At 34.3% G+C, this 16014-nt stretch overlaps 3 protein-coding genes across 5 annotated transcripts in view; 2 read left to right on the top strand and 1 right to left on the bottom strand.

Moving 5' to 3' along the window:
- LOC21409329 (transformation/transcription domain-associated protein) overlaps positions 1-2048 on the top strand; it is a 33285-nt gene extending 31237 nt beyond the window's left edge. For all 3 annotated transcript variants that reach the window (XM_024177120.1, XM_024177119.1, XM_024177118.1), the window contains 4 exons: positions 75-353; positions 629-1180; positions 1269-1481; positions 1624-2048. In XM_024177120.1, the coding sequence (XP_024032888.1) occupies positions 75-353; positions 629-1180; positions 1269-1481; positions 1624-1743 (1164 nt within the window). In that variant the 3' untranslated portion in view covers positions 1744-2048. The remainder of the gene's footprint in view (positions 1-74; positions 354-628; positions 1181-1268; positions 1482-1623) is intronic.
- Positions 2049-2313: 265 nt separating this feature from the next.
- Positions 2314-4037, bottom strand: LOC21409328. Its single transcript, XM_010115049.2, has 3 exons — positions 3873-4037; positions 3294-3730; positions 2314-3072 (listed from the first exon to the last, which is right to left on the bottom strand). The coding sequence occupies exons 1-3, from the start codon at positions 3949-3951 to the stop codon at positions 2566-2568; spliced, it is 1023 nt and encodes a 340-aa protein (XP_010113351.1). The 5' UTR covers positions 3952-4037; the 3' UTR covers positions 2314-2565.
- Positions 4038-9598: 5561 nt separating this feature from the next.
- Positions 9599-11817, top strand: LOC21409326 (naringenin,2-oxoglutarate 3-dioxygenase). The gene is made up of 3 exons (XM_010115047.2): positions 9599-10041; positions 10297-10725; positions 11284-11817. The coding sequence occupies exons 1-3, from the start codon at positions 9682-9684 to the stop codon at positions 11590-11592; spliced, it is 1098 nt and encodes a 365-aa protein (XP_010113349.1). The 5' UTR covers positions 9599-9681; the 3' UTR covers positions 11593-11817.
- Positions 11818-16014: the final 4197 nt, after the last annotated feature.

Genomic DNA, 16014 nt, shown 5'->3' with positions numbered 1-16014 from the left:
AATAAAAAAATAAATGGTTTTTGATGTATTTTATCACTAGTTTTGCTAAAAAATTATACCGTCTTGTGCTGTAGGAAATTGCACCAGACCATACAGTCAAGCTAGACAGGGTTGGCGCTGACATTCCCATTGTGCGGAGACATGGAAGTAGTTTCCGCCGTTTGACTCTAATTGGCTCTGATGGTTCTCAACGCCATTTTATTGTCCAAACATCTTTGACCCCAAACGCTAGAAGTGATGAACGTATATTGCAGCTCTTCCGAGTGTTGAACCAAATGTTTGACAAGCACAAGGAATCAAGGCGCCGCCACATCTCCATTCACACCCCGATCATTATTCCTGTTTGGTCACAGGTTTGTCTTTTCATTCTACACGTCTTGTTATCTTGCACTTTCTAATTTCTTGACGAACTTTCTAGGATATGTAGGACGTAGTATTCACTTTTTTTTTCAACTGTTTTGCATGGATACACCTGCAAATGATTGGTTAGACCAACATTAGTGATCTCCTCGTTTGTAGAGTGATCTAGTAGTGCATCGTTTTGCTTGGCCTTTGAGAAGTCGTTATAGTCTGACTTTCACATGTGTTCGTACTTTATTCTAAGCAATATCTCTCCGCGTGACTGCAGGTACGCATGGTGGAAGAGGATTTAATGTACAGCACGTTCCTTGAGGTGTATGAGAACCATTGTGCAAGGAATGACCGAGAGGCAGATCTTCCTATTACCTATTTCAAAGAACAACTGAACCCAGCTATAACTGGCCAAGTCTCACCAGAGGCTATTGTAGATCTTCGGCTGCAAGCTTATACCGACATCACGAGAAATCTTGTAACTGATGGCATCTTCTCCCAGTACATGTACAAGACCCTATCAAGTGGCAATCATATGTGGGCTTTCAAAAAGCAATTTGCCATCCAGTTGGCTCTATCAAGCTTCATGTCTTTCATGCTACAAATTGGAGGAAGGTCACCAAACAAGATCTTATTCGCAAAGAACACGGGGAAAATATTCCAAACAGATTTTCACCCCGCATACGACGCAAATGGGATGATAGAGTTCAATGAACCAGTGCCTTTCCGTCTTACAAGGAATATGCAAGCTTTCTTCTCCAATTTTGGAGTGGAAGGCCTCATTGTGTCCGCAATGTGTGCTGCAGCACAGGCTGTGGTTTCACCTAAGGTTAGCTTTACTTGTAGAACTTTTGTCATTGTCACAACAAACTTCAAAAAAAGTTCTTTGTTTCATCTTTTATCTATCTATGTTGCAGCAAAGTCAGCACCTTTGGCATCAGCTAGCCATGTTTTTCCGCGATGAGTTGCTGTCGTGGTCTTGGAGAAGACCCCTTGGAATGCCCATTGCCCCTATTGTTGGAGGCAGTAGTAGTATGACCCCCTTGGACTTTAAACAAAAAGTCACTACCAATGTTGATCATGTCATAAGCCGGATCAACGGAATAGCCCCACAATACTTCTCCGAAGAGGTAATCGTCCCCTTTCAATTCCACAGCGTCTCAAATTCCGGCTTAGATTGAAAATTATACATGAGAAAGTAATGCCACTTGACATTTTTCACTGAGATACTATAAGAGATATTCATGATGACATTTTTCTCAATGAATTCAGGAGGAGAATGCTATGGACCCGCCACAGTCAGTGCAGAGAGGAGTTACCGAGTTGGTTGAGGCTGCCTTGACACCTAGGAATCTGTGCACGATGGATCCGACATGGCATCCCTGGTTTTGATGTGGGTGAACATGTAGATTAGAGAACAAAAGGAAATTTATTTTCCAAGGCTAGTTGTAGTTTCCATTTGTAATTATAATTTAATGTACATATTTAAACGTGTATATATGACGAACATTCTTCAGGCTTAACTTCTAGTTTCTAGGTAAGAGACAAAATTTGGGATTATACGCTTCTTGGTTGTAATAATTGTAATCACTAATTTCTATTTTGGTGTAGAATTATCTCACATGAAAAATTACATTACTTATGGAGAACTCACTTGACTCGTAAATTCAACACTGGAATTAACGGGAAACACAACAAATCATACAAACAACCTCCTCGGAATTTTGAAATACCTGATCTATTTAACTTTTTTTTTTTTTTTTTTTTGGTGGTGGTACATTGCATAAAATGAATACGGATGTAGTCTCCGAAAATATCCTGCTTTTTCTATACTAATTTTGCATTAACGTTTGTTAGATAATATTGGGGGCTAAATTCATTCCCCAAAGTCATCAATGTTTTTAACTTGACAGCAAAACATTAATCAATAATAGCAACAAGTAGGGCAGTTAAAATGTAAACTAATTGAAGTAAAAATTCATTGAATCAAATGTATTATTTTCCAACACCAATTCAACCACAATTTGTGGCATCCAATTCTTTCCATCATTTCTAAGTCTAAAACCCCAAAAACGAAAGAATCACCGAGAAAATGACAAACAAACAACAAAATAAACTCCCCAAACAATCTGAACCAATATGTATCGCAGTACAAGAGCAAAGATCCATTCCCTCTTCTTTTCATCATCAAAGATCCATTCCCTCTTCTTTTCATCACTCATGTTCTTCCTCAAGAAAGCGCAGGTGCTTCCCTTTCGGTGTTGGCAAGCCATTCAAACGCAGGACGCTCGGTGAACAAGCCTCGTTTTCTTCTTCAATAATCTCATCATCACTGTTGTACACAAACCTTGTGTGCTTCCCTTCAAACTTGGGAAGTGGCTTCTCATTCATGCTAATCTTGCTTAGAAATTGACACAGCTCATCAACCATCTCATCATTCCCCTCTTCTTCAACTTCATCACCTTCTTCTTCAACATAATAATCTTCTTCATCTTCGATTTCTTCTTCTTCGTCCTCTTCGCCGAGTGTACTGGCATTTACCTGAACAGACCAGACAGATGAATTATCATCGTCCGGGGTCGACTTTTCTTTGGATTTGGTCAGCACGGAGGAACATTCTGATGAGTCACAGCTATCAGATTTCTCAGAGAAATCTAGGAGTAAAGACCGGGTGATTATGCTCTTTTGCAATTCAAGACTCTCTTCCTCCTCATCAATCACCTAAACCGAATAAAAATAATTCAAATCAGAATAACCTTAATAATCAGAAAATAGAAATTTGCAACCAGATAAATGCAATCTTAATCAATATAACAAGAACCCAAAAAGTAAAATTTTGTTTTGATAATCAAAACTCTTGTGGGACAATTCACAAACAGATATAATGCAACGGCTAATTCCACAAGAACCCCGAAAAGTATAATTTTTACTTTTAACCTCACCTGAGAAATTAATTGTTCTTCAACAAGCGGAGAAGGAGCCTCAGAGGACAAACCATTGTTTTCATTCCCACCGGAAGGATTCAAGACTTGAGGGGTGTTCGCCGGGGTCGGGGCAAGAAGCCCGGCGGGAGAGTTCGCAACGCCCTTAACGCGAAGAAAAGGGCGGCTATCGAGCGAGATCTTTGAGAGCTCGGCCTCTTCTTCCACCTTCTGCAAAAGGGTCTTCACCTGACCTCTCAGCAAGGCCTCTCCGGACCCCGGAGTTTTCTTCGCCCGGCTGCTCCGTTGCTTCGCCATCGACGACGACGGGGTTTCCAAGGCCCCGCCCGTCGCGAGACCGACGATTGGAGAATCGTTCGTGATGTCGATCAGCGCAGACCGGTCTTGTTGCGGCTTCGCCCTTCTTTGCCTCGAATTCGAAAGACCCTTTTCGGAATCTTCGGTTTTTTCGGTAGAGAAACAAGAAGCAACGAAGAAAAATAAGAAAACCACCAAGTTTTTGTTTTTTTTTTTGTGGAAAAAAAAAAAAAAAAAAAAAAAAAAAAAAAAAGAAAGTGAAAGATTAGATTATCAACTTACTTGAGAAGGGAATATTGTTGTTGAGACCGGTCAAAGTCTGAGATCTTGTGACCCTTATCGTGGACGATGGAGTCTCCATTGAAATCTGAATTAAGAAAGTTTCGGAAACACTAAGAACTCTGAGAACTGATGAGAGAGAGGGAGAGAGAGAGAGAGAGAGAGAGAGTAAAATGGATGTCTTTAGGGAAAAGATGCAAGAGAGTTTATATAACAGATTAAGAACAGCAAAACGGGGGTTTACACGGCAACATATGACCGTTGGCGCGTGTACGGCACAGGCGGGTCAAAAAACTAGCCGTTGGGACTTGTATTATTTGAACACACATAGCCTCAGGTTATTGGGCTTTGTAAGAAATACTGGCCTTTCCATTTTGATATGGGCCCTTCTGGGTTTATGTTAGAAAAAATGGAGAATTTAGCTTAAAGCGTGTTATTTTTGATAAATATCTTATTATTATTATTAGTGTAATTATTTAACTAAAAATGTTATAAATTAAGAGTAAATAATAAAAATTCTGGTTACCCATGAACCTCAAGTTATTAGGCCGTACGGGATTATTCAGCTTCCCCTTTTTTATTTTTTAGAATCGGCTTTTTATTTTATGAGATATGAGAAAATTGAGCTTATCTTTTAAAGTGTATGGGTATAGATTTTTATCCTTTATACTTAATTAATACCCTTTTAACTAATATAATTATTTAACTAAAAATAATATTGATTAAGAATTAGAAGTAAAATTTTAGACCTACATACCCTAAGAGATATTTATCTCTTTTTTAAATAGTAAAATTTATAACTATTAGATAATTATACATAATTTTGTAGTAAAAATTGTGAATATTATTATTACTATGTAGTTTTCCTAGTCTTAAAATATTTAAAAAAAATGCTATTTTCAACTCAATTCTCAGAAATTACTATAATTTTTATTTTCACATAACGTAGTCAGAAAAAAAAAAACTTGAGAAAGATTTATTATAACAAATAATAAAATTGTAATTAAGTATCCTTAATGAGCACTTTTCTTCTTTTCGTTCATGTTATTGAGAATTAAAGTCAATAAGACAAATAATTATTAAGGTGACGTTTGGTTCATATGTTTAGAATTATGGTTTATGATTTTAATTTTTAAAATTTAAATTTTTTATAAGAGAAAAATACTATAACGAATTAAGAATTATGATCCAAAACTATGCCAGAACTCTCAAAATAAACAGAGCATAACTTTTTTTTTCTATAAGAAGGCAAAAATTTAAAGGGGAAAAAGAAAAAGAGAGAGAGAGTAAACAAATACGGTACTCAATCGTTGTTTCACAAGAAAAATAAAAAGAATTTGTAAAAGGAGCACTCACCTTTCCTAGAGTATCATGAGTTGACCGACAGCTCGCACTATAGACATGTAAGTAAATAAATAATAACAATTAAAAGAAATGTGAAGATAAAATTACCTTTTTTTTTTTTTTTTTTGCTGATCAAATAAAATTACCTTAATTTAAAACCTATAAATTACATTACTATAATCTACCATATTACATAAATATTTGGAAACTTCTACGATGAACTATTTCTCCAATAGTATATTAAAGACATAAATTTTAAAGTTTTTCTTTTCCCTCTAAAACTTTGCTACAATGATCTTTTATTTGTGAATAATACCCTAAATTAGTCAAACGATTGCGGTCCATACCAAATATTGTCAATACCAATTAATTTGGTTGTGAAGATAAGGGGTTAATTGAAACTATAAAGTTTTGGGCCAATTTATTTAATTGATGTACATTTTTTAATTATCAACTACTTAATTTATAACATTGTCTCATCAATATTAAAATAGTAGTATCCAACAATAAATAAATATTAAAATAACTATTAACATCACACCTATATACATATATATATATATATATACATGTTGATATAGTATAAACAACAGATTACTTCACGTCATTAGTTGATATATCGATGGCCGTGTTTGGAATTGATCTCGTTTTTGTTTTTCACATTTTTTGAGAAAAAAATAAAAACGTTTCTAAAACGGCGTTTGGTGCAATAAAGACAAAAACGGAAATAAAAATGATTTTTTAATTTAGTGTAAAATGAGAGAGAAATGAAAAACAACTTTTAATCGTTTTTCATTTTTATTTTCATTTTCTCCTCTTTCAAGTAGAGAGAGAGAAAGATAGATATAATTGGATTTTTTTACACTGAAAACAATCTCTTGATAAAACTACCAAACGCATTTTCAAAAATGATTTCTGAGATTGAAAACGTTTTCATTTTCATTTTCATACAAAAAATAAAATTATTTTGGAACGAGTTCCAAACGCGCCCATCAACTTGGGAATTGGTAGTTTTCCCTTTTTAACGTGACGAGTCATAATGAACCTAGAGGCTAGAATTGGCATTAGAAGTCAAATCATTCTACTAGGGTCTCGTTCGCTTTACGAATTTGAGTTTTTAATTTGAGTTGAGATATGATATTTTCTTATAGCTTTTAACAATAACAGAAAAAGTTAATGTGATATTTTTTAAGAGCTTTTAACTGTAAAAACTTAGAACTGAAAATTCGAATCAGTTAAATGAACGAGACCTAGATATATCTAATTTCTAGAACAATCAAAAGTCTGAGCATGAAAAAAAGGAAAAGACGCTCTTTGGTAGAAACCAAATATTCAAGTGGCAGTAATACAATCCTACACGAATTAGTAATAATTTGAAACAAACTATGCATTATTCGTAAAAGGCACGTATAAAATTAACAAAAACTCATATTGTGGTATTTGGTAGTTAGCTAGCCTAGGCACGTGCATGCATGACAAGAATAGAGTCCAAGTTTGGTTAAGATCACGTGACGCTAGTATGGCCACAAATCCTACCAAACAGCAAACCCTATTAATACATCATTGTCTATTATATTTTATGACAGATCTAATTCTTTGTTTTTCTCTTAAGCAAATGCGGGGACCAACTTTCAATAATTACGTTTTTATTGGAATTATTTATTAAATATAAAAATTTAATAACATTATGTGATAAAAATATAGTCTTATTAAGTATTATAAATTTTTTTATTAATTATTTAATTTATTACAACTGTCGAATTATTGTCCGTTTAGTTTGCTAATTCGAGTTTTTAATTCAAGTTTATATGTGACTTTATGTGAGATCTTTTTACTATAATAAAAAAATTAAATGTGACTGTTTTTAAAAGTTTTTTACTGTAGTAAAACTCAAATCAATAAAATAATCAAAATTTTAATATCTTATTGTTAAAAAATGATACCTTAAATAAATATAAGAGTAACTATTAATTTAGTAGGGTACTGATGAATTGCATGAGAGAATATCTTTATGAGACAAATAACAAAGAAATAGAATGTTAAAGAGTACGGATTTGAATTTCTTATTTACATATTCAAATTTCAGGACAAATGTTCCTAATAAAAAAATCAGGCAAATGTTAAGAAAAGTAAACTTAGGGTCCATTTAGGATAGTTTATACTTGTACTTTTAAGTAGTAAAATAAGATAAATATAAATTATGATTTTTTAATTAGTGTTTAAAAAGTATTTTCATATTTAAAACGAGCTTTTGAACCAGTTTGAGTAAAAAAGTAAAAAATACATATTGTTATAAAAAGTAATGTAATAAAAAATATATATGAAATATTTAATTTGTTGTCCACAAATAAAAAGTTAAAAATGTACATAAAAATGTTTTTCATAAGTACTAAGGAATAGTTTGTTTTAAAAGTGTTTAAAAAAGTTAAAAATACTTTAAGATTGTCTATCTAAATAAATTTAAAAGTGACTTTTAAACTAAATAAAATTAAAAGCAGCATTTTTAAGCAAATCTGGGGCGCTAGTATTTTTTTAATCCCCCAAAAAGCCATCAGAAAATTTTGTAAAATTATAAGTCCAGTACTACAAGAAGTCCAATACTCGTCTTCGTTGGTTAAAATGGCTGGTTATTTTATAGTGCAAAGCAAATACTTACACCGGATGGGGAAAAAAATGAATGAGATCATCACATCCAGATATTCAAAATTAAATCAAGCCCGTTTAGATTGCCTTTAAAAAAGCAATTTTTAATTTATTTAGTCTAAAAATCACTTTCAAATCTGTTTAGATAGATAATTTTAAATATTTTTTATTTTTTTTAAATATTTTTAAAATAAATCATCTCCGTAATACTTTAAAAAAAAAAATTATTTATATTTATAATCTTTTATTTATGAACAATAAATTAAATATTACATCCATATCTTTTTTATTACATTACTTTTATAACAATAAAGTCCTATTTAGAACCCGTATTATTTGGAGGAAATAAAAAAATGTGATGGATTTTAGCTTTTCTCTGTTTGGAACCAAAGGAAAATGTGGAAAAAAAAATAACATAGAAAAATAAGTGCAAAATGTATAACATAAATGGTGAATTTCATTTTCCCTAAAAATTTGGGTGGAAAATGAAAATTTAAATGGGAAAAATTTTCAGGGAGTCCACCCATCAGCCACGCCCTGCTTCTACAAGCTCCGCCTTTACAACTTCCCTTCCCAGACCACTCTCCTCCCTCTCTCCACCTCCTCTGTCTCTCCCCCTGACTCCGCTACTCTTCCGCCGGCTTCCACCTCGACTCCGCCGCCCTCTGCTGCCTCTCCTCCCGGTGCCATCTCACCCTCCGCATCTCCCTCTACACCGGCCGCATGCGTCTCAAACGGGAAGCTCTTCGGCCGTCTCCACATCGCCCTCGCCGGCGACAACTCCAAGCTAGTTGTTTTTCAGGCTGGGTAGATGAAGCTTGGCGGAGACGCCGTCAGGCTGTACATCGTCGTCAAGTGCAAACCGGATCCCCGGTTTCTGTTTTAGTTCGGCGGCGAGCCGGAGTGTAGCCCCGTGGTGTTCCAGATTGAGTGGATCGTACGACAGCCTGTGGTATTCCAGATTCAGAGGAGCACACGACAACCGTGAAGTGAGAGAAAGTGAGGAGAGAGAAAGTGAGGTGAGAGAATGAGTAGAGATAAATTGATGTATTTTTTTTAAAAAAAAATCAAATTTCTTTTATTTTTATATATATAAATTTCTTCAACTACCAAACAAGAAATAAAAAATTTGAATGGATTTTGACTTTTTTTTCTTATAAATTTTCTTAAGGTTCCAAACAAGGTGACAAATTTTTTATTTTTTTCCCTTATTTGTTTTTTTTTCTTTTTCCTTCATATTTCTTTTCTCCCACAAAATTTAACTTCCAAACATAACTTAAGTGTTTTTAATTTTTTTACTTAAATAAGTTCAAAAACTATTTTTAAATATAAAAGAATTTTTTTAAATACTATCTAAACACTAATAAAAAATCTCAATTTATGTTTATCTTATTTTACTATTTAAAAATATAAATACAAACTATCGGCCCTCAATGTATCTAATTATCTGTGTGAAACCTTCATTACAATAATAAAAGAGAAAGAAGGATAAAAGCATTCCATGTATATTTTCCTTGGATTTCGAATCTTCTCATTGAGTCGTGAGTGAGCGAGAGAAAGAAGATTTTATTTTTCTTTCGTTTAAAAAATAATTAAAATTAGGCAGTCACGACTCACGACGTGAGAGGTAGTTGTAGCTGCCACGTGCCAACCAACCTCTCTCAAATCTGCCAAACAAATAATTTTTTTATTTGGGTATATAAATAACCCTTTGCCATCACTCCTTAAAAAACTCGCACACTTTTTTTCACTTTGGCCAAAACCGTTTTAGCATCATTCATTTCATACACATACAATAAAAGGAGCACATAGAAAGAACCAAATAATGGCTCCCAAAACTCTCACGGCTCTTGTTGAAGAAAAAACACTTCACGGCAGCTTCGTCCGAGACGAAGATGAGCGTCCAAAAGTGGCCTACAACGAATTCAGCACCGAGATTCCGGTCATTTCCCTAGCCGGGATCGACGAGGTCGAAGGCCGCCGTGCTGAGATTTGCAAGAAGATAGTGGAGGCCTGTGAGGACTGGGGTATCTTCCAGGTTGTTGATCATGGCGTTGATGCCGCACTCATCTCTAATATGTCTCGTCTTGCTCGCGAGTTCTTCGCCTTGCCTCCCGAGGAGAAGCTCCGATTCGACATGTCCGGTGGCAAAAAAGGCGGTTTCATTGTCTCCAGCCACTTACAGGTAATAAAAAAATAAAAAAAAAATTCTTTCACATTTTTGTCTAAATCAACATAAAGGTTCACCATACGGCCAACATTTGTGTTGGTGAACATTTTAGTTATGAACCGTCAGATTTTCATCCAACATTAAATATTGTTTCTTAAGAGTAGTAAGATTTTATATAGTCTAGCTATCACAAATGTGATTTCTCCAATATGCTCATTTATATGACTGTAATCATGATATCATAATCAAACAATATGCAAATCTGACCAGGGTGAAGCGGTTAACGACTGGCGTGAGATAGTGACATACTTCTCCTACCCGCTCCGCCACAGGGACTACTCGCGGTGGCCCGACAAGCCGGAGGGCTGGATCGCGGTGACGGAGGAGTACAGCGAGAAGCTTATGGGCCTGGCTTGCAAGCTGTTGGAGGTATTGTCAGAAGCCATGGGATTAGATAAGGAGGCTCTAACCAAGGCTTGTGTGGACATGGACCAAAAAGTGGTGATCAATTACTATCCCAAATGTCCCCAACCGGATCTCACTCTTGGCCTGAAGCGCCACACAGATCCAGGAACAATCACACTTCTTCTCCAGGACCAGGTTGGTGGTCTCCAGTCCACTAGAGATGGAGGAAACACTTGGATCACCGTTCAACCTGTTGAAGCTGCCTTTGTGGTCAACCTTGGTGATCATGGTCACGTGAGTATATATATTTAGGGTCTTAATTGATTTTAATTTTTAATTTGAGTGATTTTAAAAAAGTTAAATATAATTAATTTTAAGAGTTTTTTATTGTAATAAAACTCAAATAAAATGAACTGAATTTTAAACTACAAAATTAACAGTTTTTATCCTTATATATTGGTTCATTAGGTCAAGATTAGCACCAACTTTCATGCCTTAAGGATTGTGTCAAAGAAGTTTTCTAATTAGTTGGGCGGATTTGGAATTCAGATATTGAGAGCTTGGTTATACTAGGAATAAGACAAGTTTAAGTGGTGACTGGGTAAAAGATGGCTAGAAATATTTCAAGTCTGATTTTTCCACGGGACGGAGGCTGCAGTGCAGCCGCCCGGGTGGCTCGTTCAATGTGTTTTTTTTTTTTTTTTAATTATTGTTTTACTTTTTTTTTTCGCTCCTTTAAAATTTTCTAATCCTAAATTTTACATTTTGGTGATTTTTTTTTTTTTTTGGGCTTGCATAATATATGTTACCAAGCAAGCAATTAATTTCATTTGTTGTGTTTTAATTGAGCAGTATCTGAGCAATGGAAGGTTCAGGAATGCTGATCACCAAGCAGTGGTGAACTCAAACTATAGCAGGTTGTCAATAGCCACATTCCAAAACCCAGCCCCAGAGGCCACGGTTTATCCACTGAAGATCAGAGAAGGAGAGAAATCTATTCTTGAAGAGCCCATCACTTTTGCTGAAATGTATAGGAGGAAAATGAGCAAGGATATTGAGCTTGCCAGGCTCAAAAAGCTTGCCAAGGAGAAGCAATTGCAAGACTTGGAGAATGCCAAACGTCATGATGAATCCAAGCCTATTGAGCGGATTCTTGCTTAAAAATCAACCCGTCTAATAATTCAATCACCGCCGTTGGTTTTACCAACCCACTTTGCATCACCGCCCACCGTTATTAGTTTATGCAATAAATTATCTATGTTTGTTTTTTGGTCTATCATCTCTCTCTCTCTCTCTCTCTGTCACATGGAATTTATTTTCTTACTTAAAAACGAGTGATCTTTATTAGTTTACAAATATACATTATTATATATATTCTCTTTGTGATGATGGGGTTGGCAACAGTACGCGTGAAAGCACTTTCATGTCAAAACCACAAGTATCGTAAGCATATCCAAGTGGCATGTCTAACCCACCTACTTCTTACCTATCAAGACTCGTACTACACTTTATTTTTTATTTCGTTTTCCTTGTAAGGCTAAATAATTAATATACGGAAATAATAGAAAATAGGCCGAAAAGTTTAAGGTCTATTTTTTCGTTGATTCGAGTTTAAAATTTAAGTTTTATTACAGTAAAAAGTTTTTAGAAAAAGTCACATTTAATTTTTTTATTACAGTAAAAAACTCACACAACATCACATCTCAACTCGAATTAGCGAACCGAACGGGATAGGTCAACTTTTAGTTATATAAATTAATAGATCATAACTTGTCATGGTTCATAATCAGATAAGTTATGGACAAATTTATTAAGTTATGGTTCATAACCAGACAAGTTATGGATAAAAATCGTGAATTATGGACAATAACTTATCAAGTTATGGTTTATAACTAGACAAGTTATGGACGTAAACAGTAATTTTGTCTATTTATTAACTTATGTAAACTTTTAACCTATTAATTTTAATTCATCTTAAATTTTGACATATTTTCTTCTTTCTCTCATTAATATATATATATATATAATAAAAAGATTTAGAGATGACAATCGGGCGAATTTAAAATGAAGTGATTTTCTCGTCAACCCGTTTTATGAATAAAAACACTCGTTATTTCGTTTTATTAACTCATATAAATTGACGAGGTATGGCAGATTTTTCTTATCATGAGTTTAAAGTACTTATCGTGCTCCCTTATCCACTTAGTTATTTCTATTATAAAATAAATAAATAAATAATCAATACAACCATACAAAACGTTAAAATAAAAGAATGGAATTTTAAATTTTCATATATATTAAGTAAAATATTATACTTAAAATTATATACTATAGGATATTACATATAATATATTTAGTTTTAAAATAGCATGTAATTAAATGAGGTGAATAAATGGAGAATAGGATCATAAAACTCTAAATCTGTCTCTGACCGGTGATTCATGATTGATTAAAATTTTAATCCGTTTACAATCGTCATCCGTTTAAAGTGGATTTATTCCGTCCCGTTTAATATGAGTCTCCATAGATTAATGGATAAACACGTAAAATTATCATCTCTAACTGAGCTCCACAAATAGATGCCTAACATATATAGTACACCCAATATTAAAGGTATACCTCAAACCATTCAAACCAATTACACTGATCAAACCAAAGCAAAACCAAACAAAATTAAATAATAATCTGTTTGGTATAATTTAAATTTTTAAAAAATCAATTAAGTTGGTTTGATTTGTGATTTTACTCTTAAAAAAACAAACCAAATCAAACCAAACCAACTTTTGTTTACATATATTTTGAGAAATTATATATTTCATACATTTATCTAAATATAATAACTAGTTTATTATATTATGTTTCGCTATTCTATGATAAACCAATTTTGTAGGTACTTTTACCAGATACATTTGAATATTTTAATTTTCAAGCACATAATATGGCTATGTAACAGATCTAAACCAATGAATTGAAATATATAATCAACTGATATTAATAATCACAAAAAAAAAACACAATAAAAACATAAAAAAAAATGGCCATAAAACAAATTTAGTGGATAGAAACCACAATCAAAAATTAAATTAACAAACAAATGAACAAACAGGTTAAACTAAAAACCACCATTATTATAAACTTAAACCAAACTGAACAGTAAGAAAAATAACTATAATAATTAAAATAACAAACGATCTTGCGGAGCAAAGGCCATAACGCATAACAAGAGGAAAAGGTGAGGCACGAATAACGCATGGGATCAAAACCAATATATAAATATATATATATATATAGATATTTACCATCAATAATCCAATCCAATCTAATAAATTTTTTTTGGAATCCATCAAATCAAATCCAATACAATATTATCGTTGATGTCGAAATCAGGCACAACATTTGTACGTAGAAAAGCACAGTAACTGAACTCTATTCTCTGTCTCTTCTAGTTAGATTTATAGCACAGTTCGGAACGAATCTCTAGCATTGTTCTGTTCGGGTCTTAGAATTGTTCTGAACATATCCTTTGCATTGTTCTGCTCGGGTCCTAGCACTATTCGGGACATATCCCTTGCACTGTTCTGCTTGGGTCCTAGCACTATTCGGGACAGATCCCTAGCACTGTTTGAAACGGATCCCTAGCATTGTTCTGCTCGGGTCCTAGCATTATTCTGATCTGCAACGAAAGAGGAGATGACCTCGGAGTGAGAGGGACACTAGTGTGGTGTCTGCCAATGGCACTCGGCCACTCAAGTCAGTGTTCTGGTCAAGAGCAACAAATGAGTGTGCAAAGTTAGGTGCGGAAAAATGTTCGCACCTTTGTGAGCTGATGAACTTGGTATTTATAGAGTATTTTCGGATCCGGGTAGTGTCCGGATTCGACCCAAAACCCAGAGGTGACCCAGGTTTAAAGTTGTACCGGTCATATGACACATGTCGCGCCCGCATTGGTGGGGGAGCCCCCATTGAGATTGTGGAGAGAAGGCCATGTGGTAGTCTGTTGGCTGATTGGAAACTTGTCATGTTCCGCCAGTCGGTGTCGATTAGTGCTCGGACCAGGTGCTCAGTCGGCTTAGATCAAGTGCTCGACCTATTCGAGCAAGGTGCTCGCCCTGGTCTGTCTTTTTGGACTATTCGGCATGATCTGCATGTTCGGCATGCTCGGCCAGGTAGGTTTGTTTGATGTGGTCGGCCTGTTTGGCTTATTCGGACCAAATGTTCTGCCTGTTCGAGACGTTTTTCCCTGTTGTCTGTTTGGGATGTTCTTCCCTGTTCTGCCTATTCGGACCAGGTCCTCGGCCTGTTCAGGATGTTCGGCCTATTCGACTTGTTTGGACTAGGTGCTCGGCTTGTTCAGAATGTTCTTCCCTGTTTGGTCTGCTCAGCCTATTTAGCCTATCTCGGACCAAGTGCTCGGCCTGTTCAAGATGTTCCTCCCTGTCATCCTAGTCGGACCAAGTGCTTGGCTTGTTCGGACTAGGTGCCCGGCCTATTGGGGTTGTTATTCCCTGTTCAGACCTAGTGTTTGGCCTGTTCAGACCTGGTGCTTAATCTGTTCGGACTAGGTGCTCGGCTTGTTCGGGTTGTTCTTTCCCGTCAGCCTGCCTTGACGGGGGCCTATTCTTCTGGTCATAAAAATGACCACCGCTCAACAATTATCATCCAATCTAATCCGATTAGATATCTATTGAATTTGGATTGGATTCGATGATTAGATTAACTTGGACTTTCGTTAAAACTTATTAAATGGTACTAAATTTTATATAACGTCCTCAAAGTGATAAATCCATTTGTTTTCATGAGAATTTATTTCCCATCATCAATTCATCATCCAATATAAAAATAAAAAATAATCAAACATAACAAATAATACAATTTCTTATTCAAATTAACAAACACGCCTCTACACATTAATTACATATCATATACATAATTAATTATATATTATATTATATGAGATAAATAAATTGGATTAGATTGGATTTAGTAGATTTGTAAAAATGTCATTCAGCAAACTGAACATCAGAGAATAGCGTGTGGAGATATATATATATATATATATATATATATATATATATAGTTAGATAAATTAAATTAGTTAAATCAATTGGATGATTAGACGGTCTACCAGTGTCGGTGACTAATCAAACGGGCTTCTGAAAGTCGTTGGGTTTGAGTAGTCAGCACGAATTTTACTCGTTCAAAATGAACAAAAGATATTGTGCTATATACTTAGGACATTGAGGTTGTTCTTTTGTCGTTTTTGAGTTAGGTAATTTGAGTGTAAATTTTAAATTAAATTTGAGTTATAATTTAAGTTAAAATTATAACTTGAGTTTGTGTTTAGTTGTGTATATTTGAGTTATGGTTTGAGATAAGAATCTTTTTGAGTTTATATTTAAGTAAGTCAAAACTTAAATTTGTATTTAGATACTATTTTAATAAAAACTCAATGTTGATGAAAAATTTTAATAGGGTATATAGGTGGGGTTTTATTCATATTTTCATTGTCAACGCATATAAAACAAATCATCTCAATCAGAATTAAAACGAAAAAGTTATAGCATTTTTAATAATAGAAAAAAA

This window comes from Morus notabilis, unplaced genomic scaffold (genome assembly GCF_000414095.1).
Source record: "Morus notabilis unplaced genomic scaffold, ASM41409v2 Scaffold384, whole genome shotgun sequence".
Lineage (NCBI taxonomy): Eukaryota > Viridiplantae > Streptophyta > Magnoliopsida > Rosales > Moraceae > Morus > Morus notabilis.
Note: the sequence above shows the minus strand (reverse complement) of the source record. Positions and strands in the feature narration are given on the sequence as shown.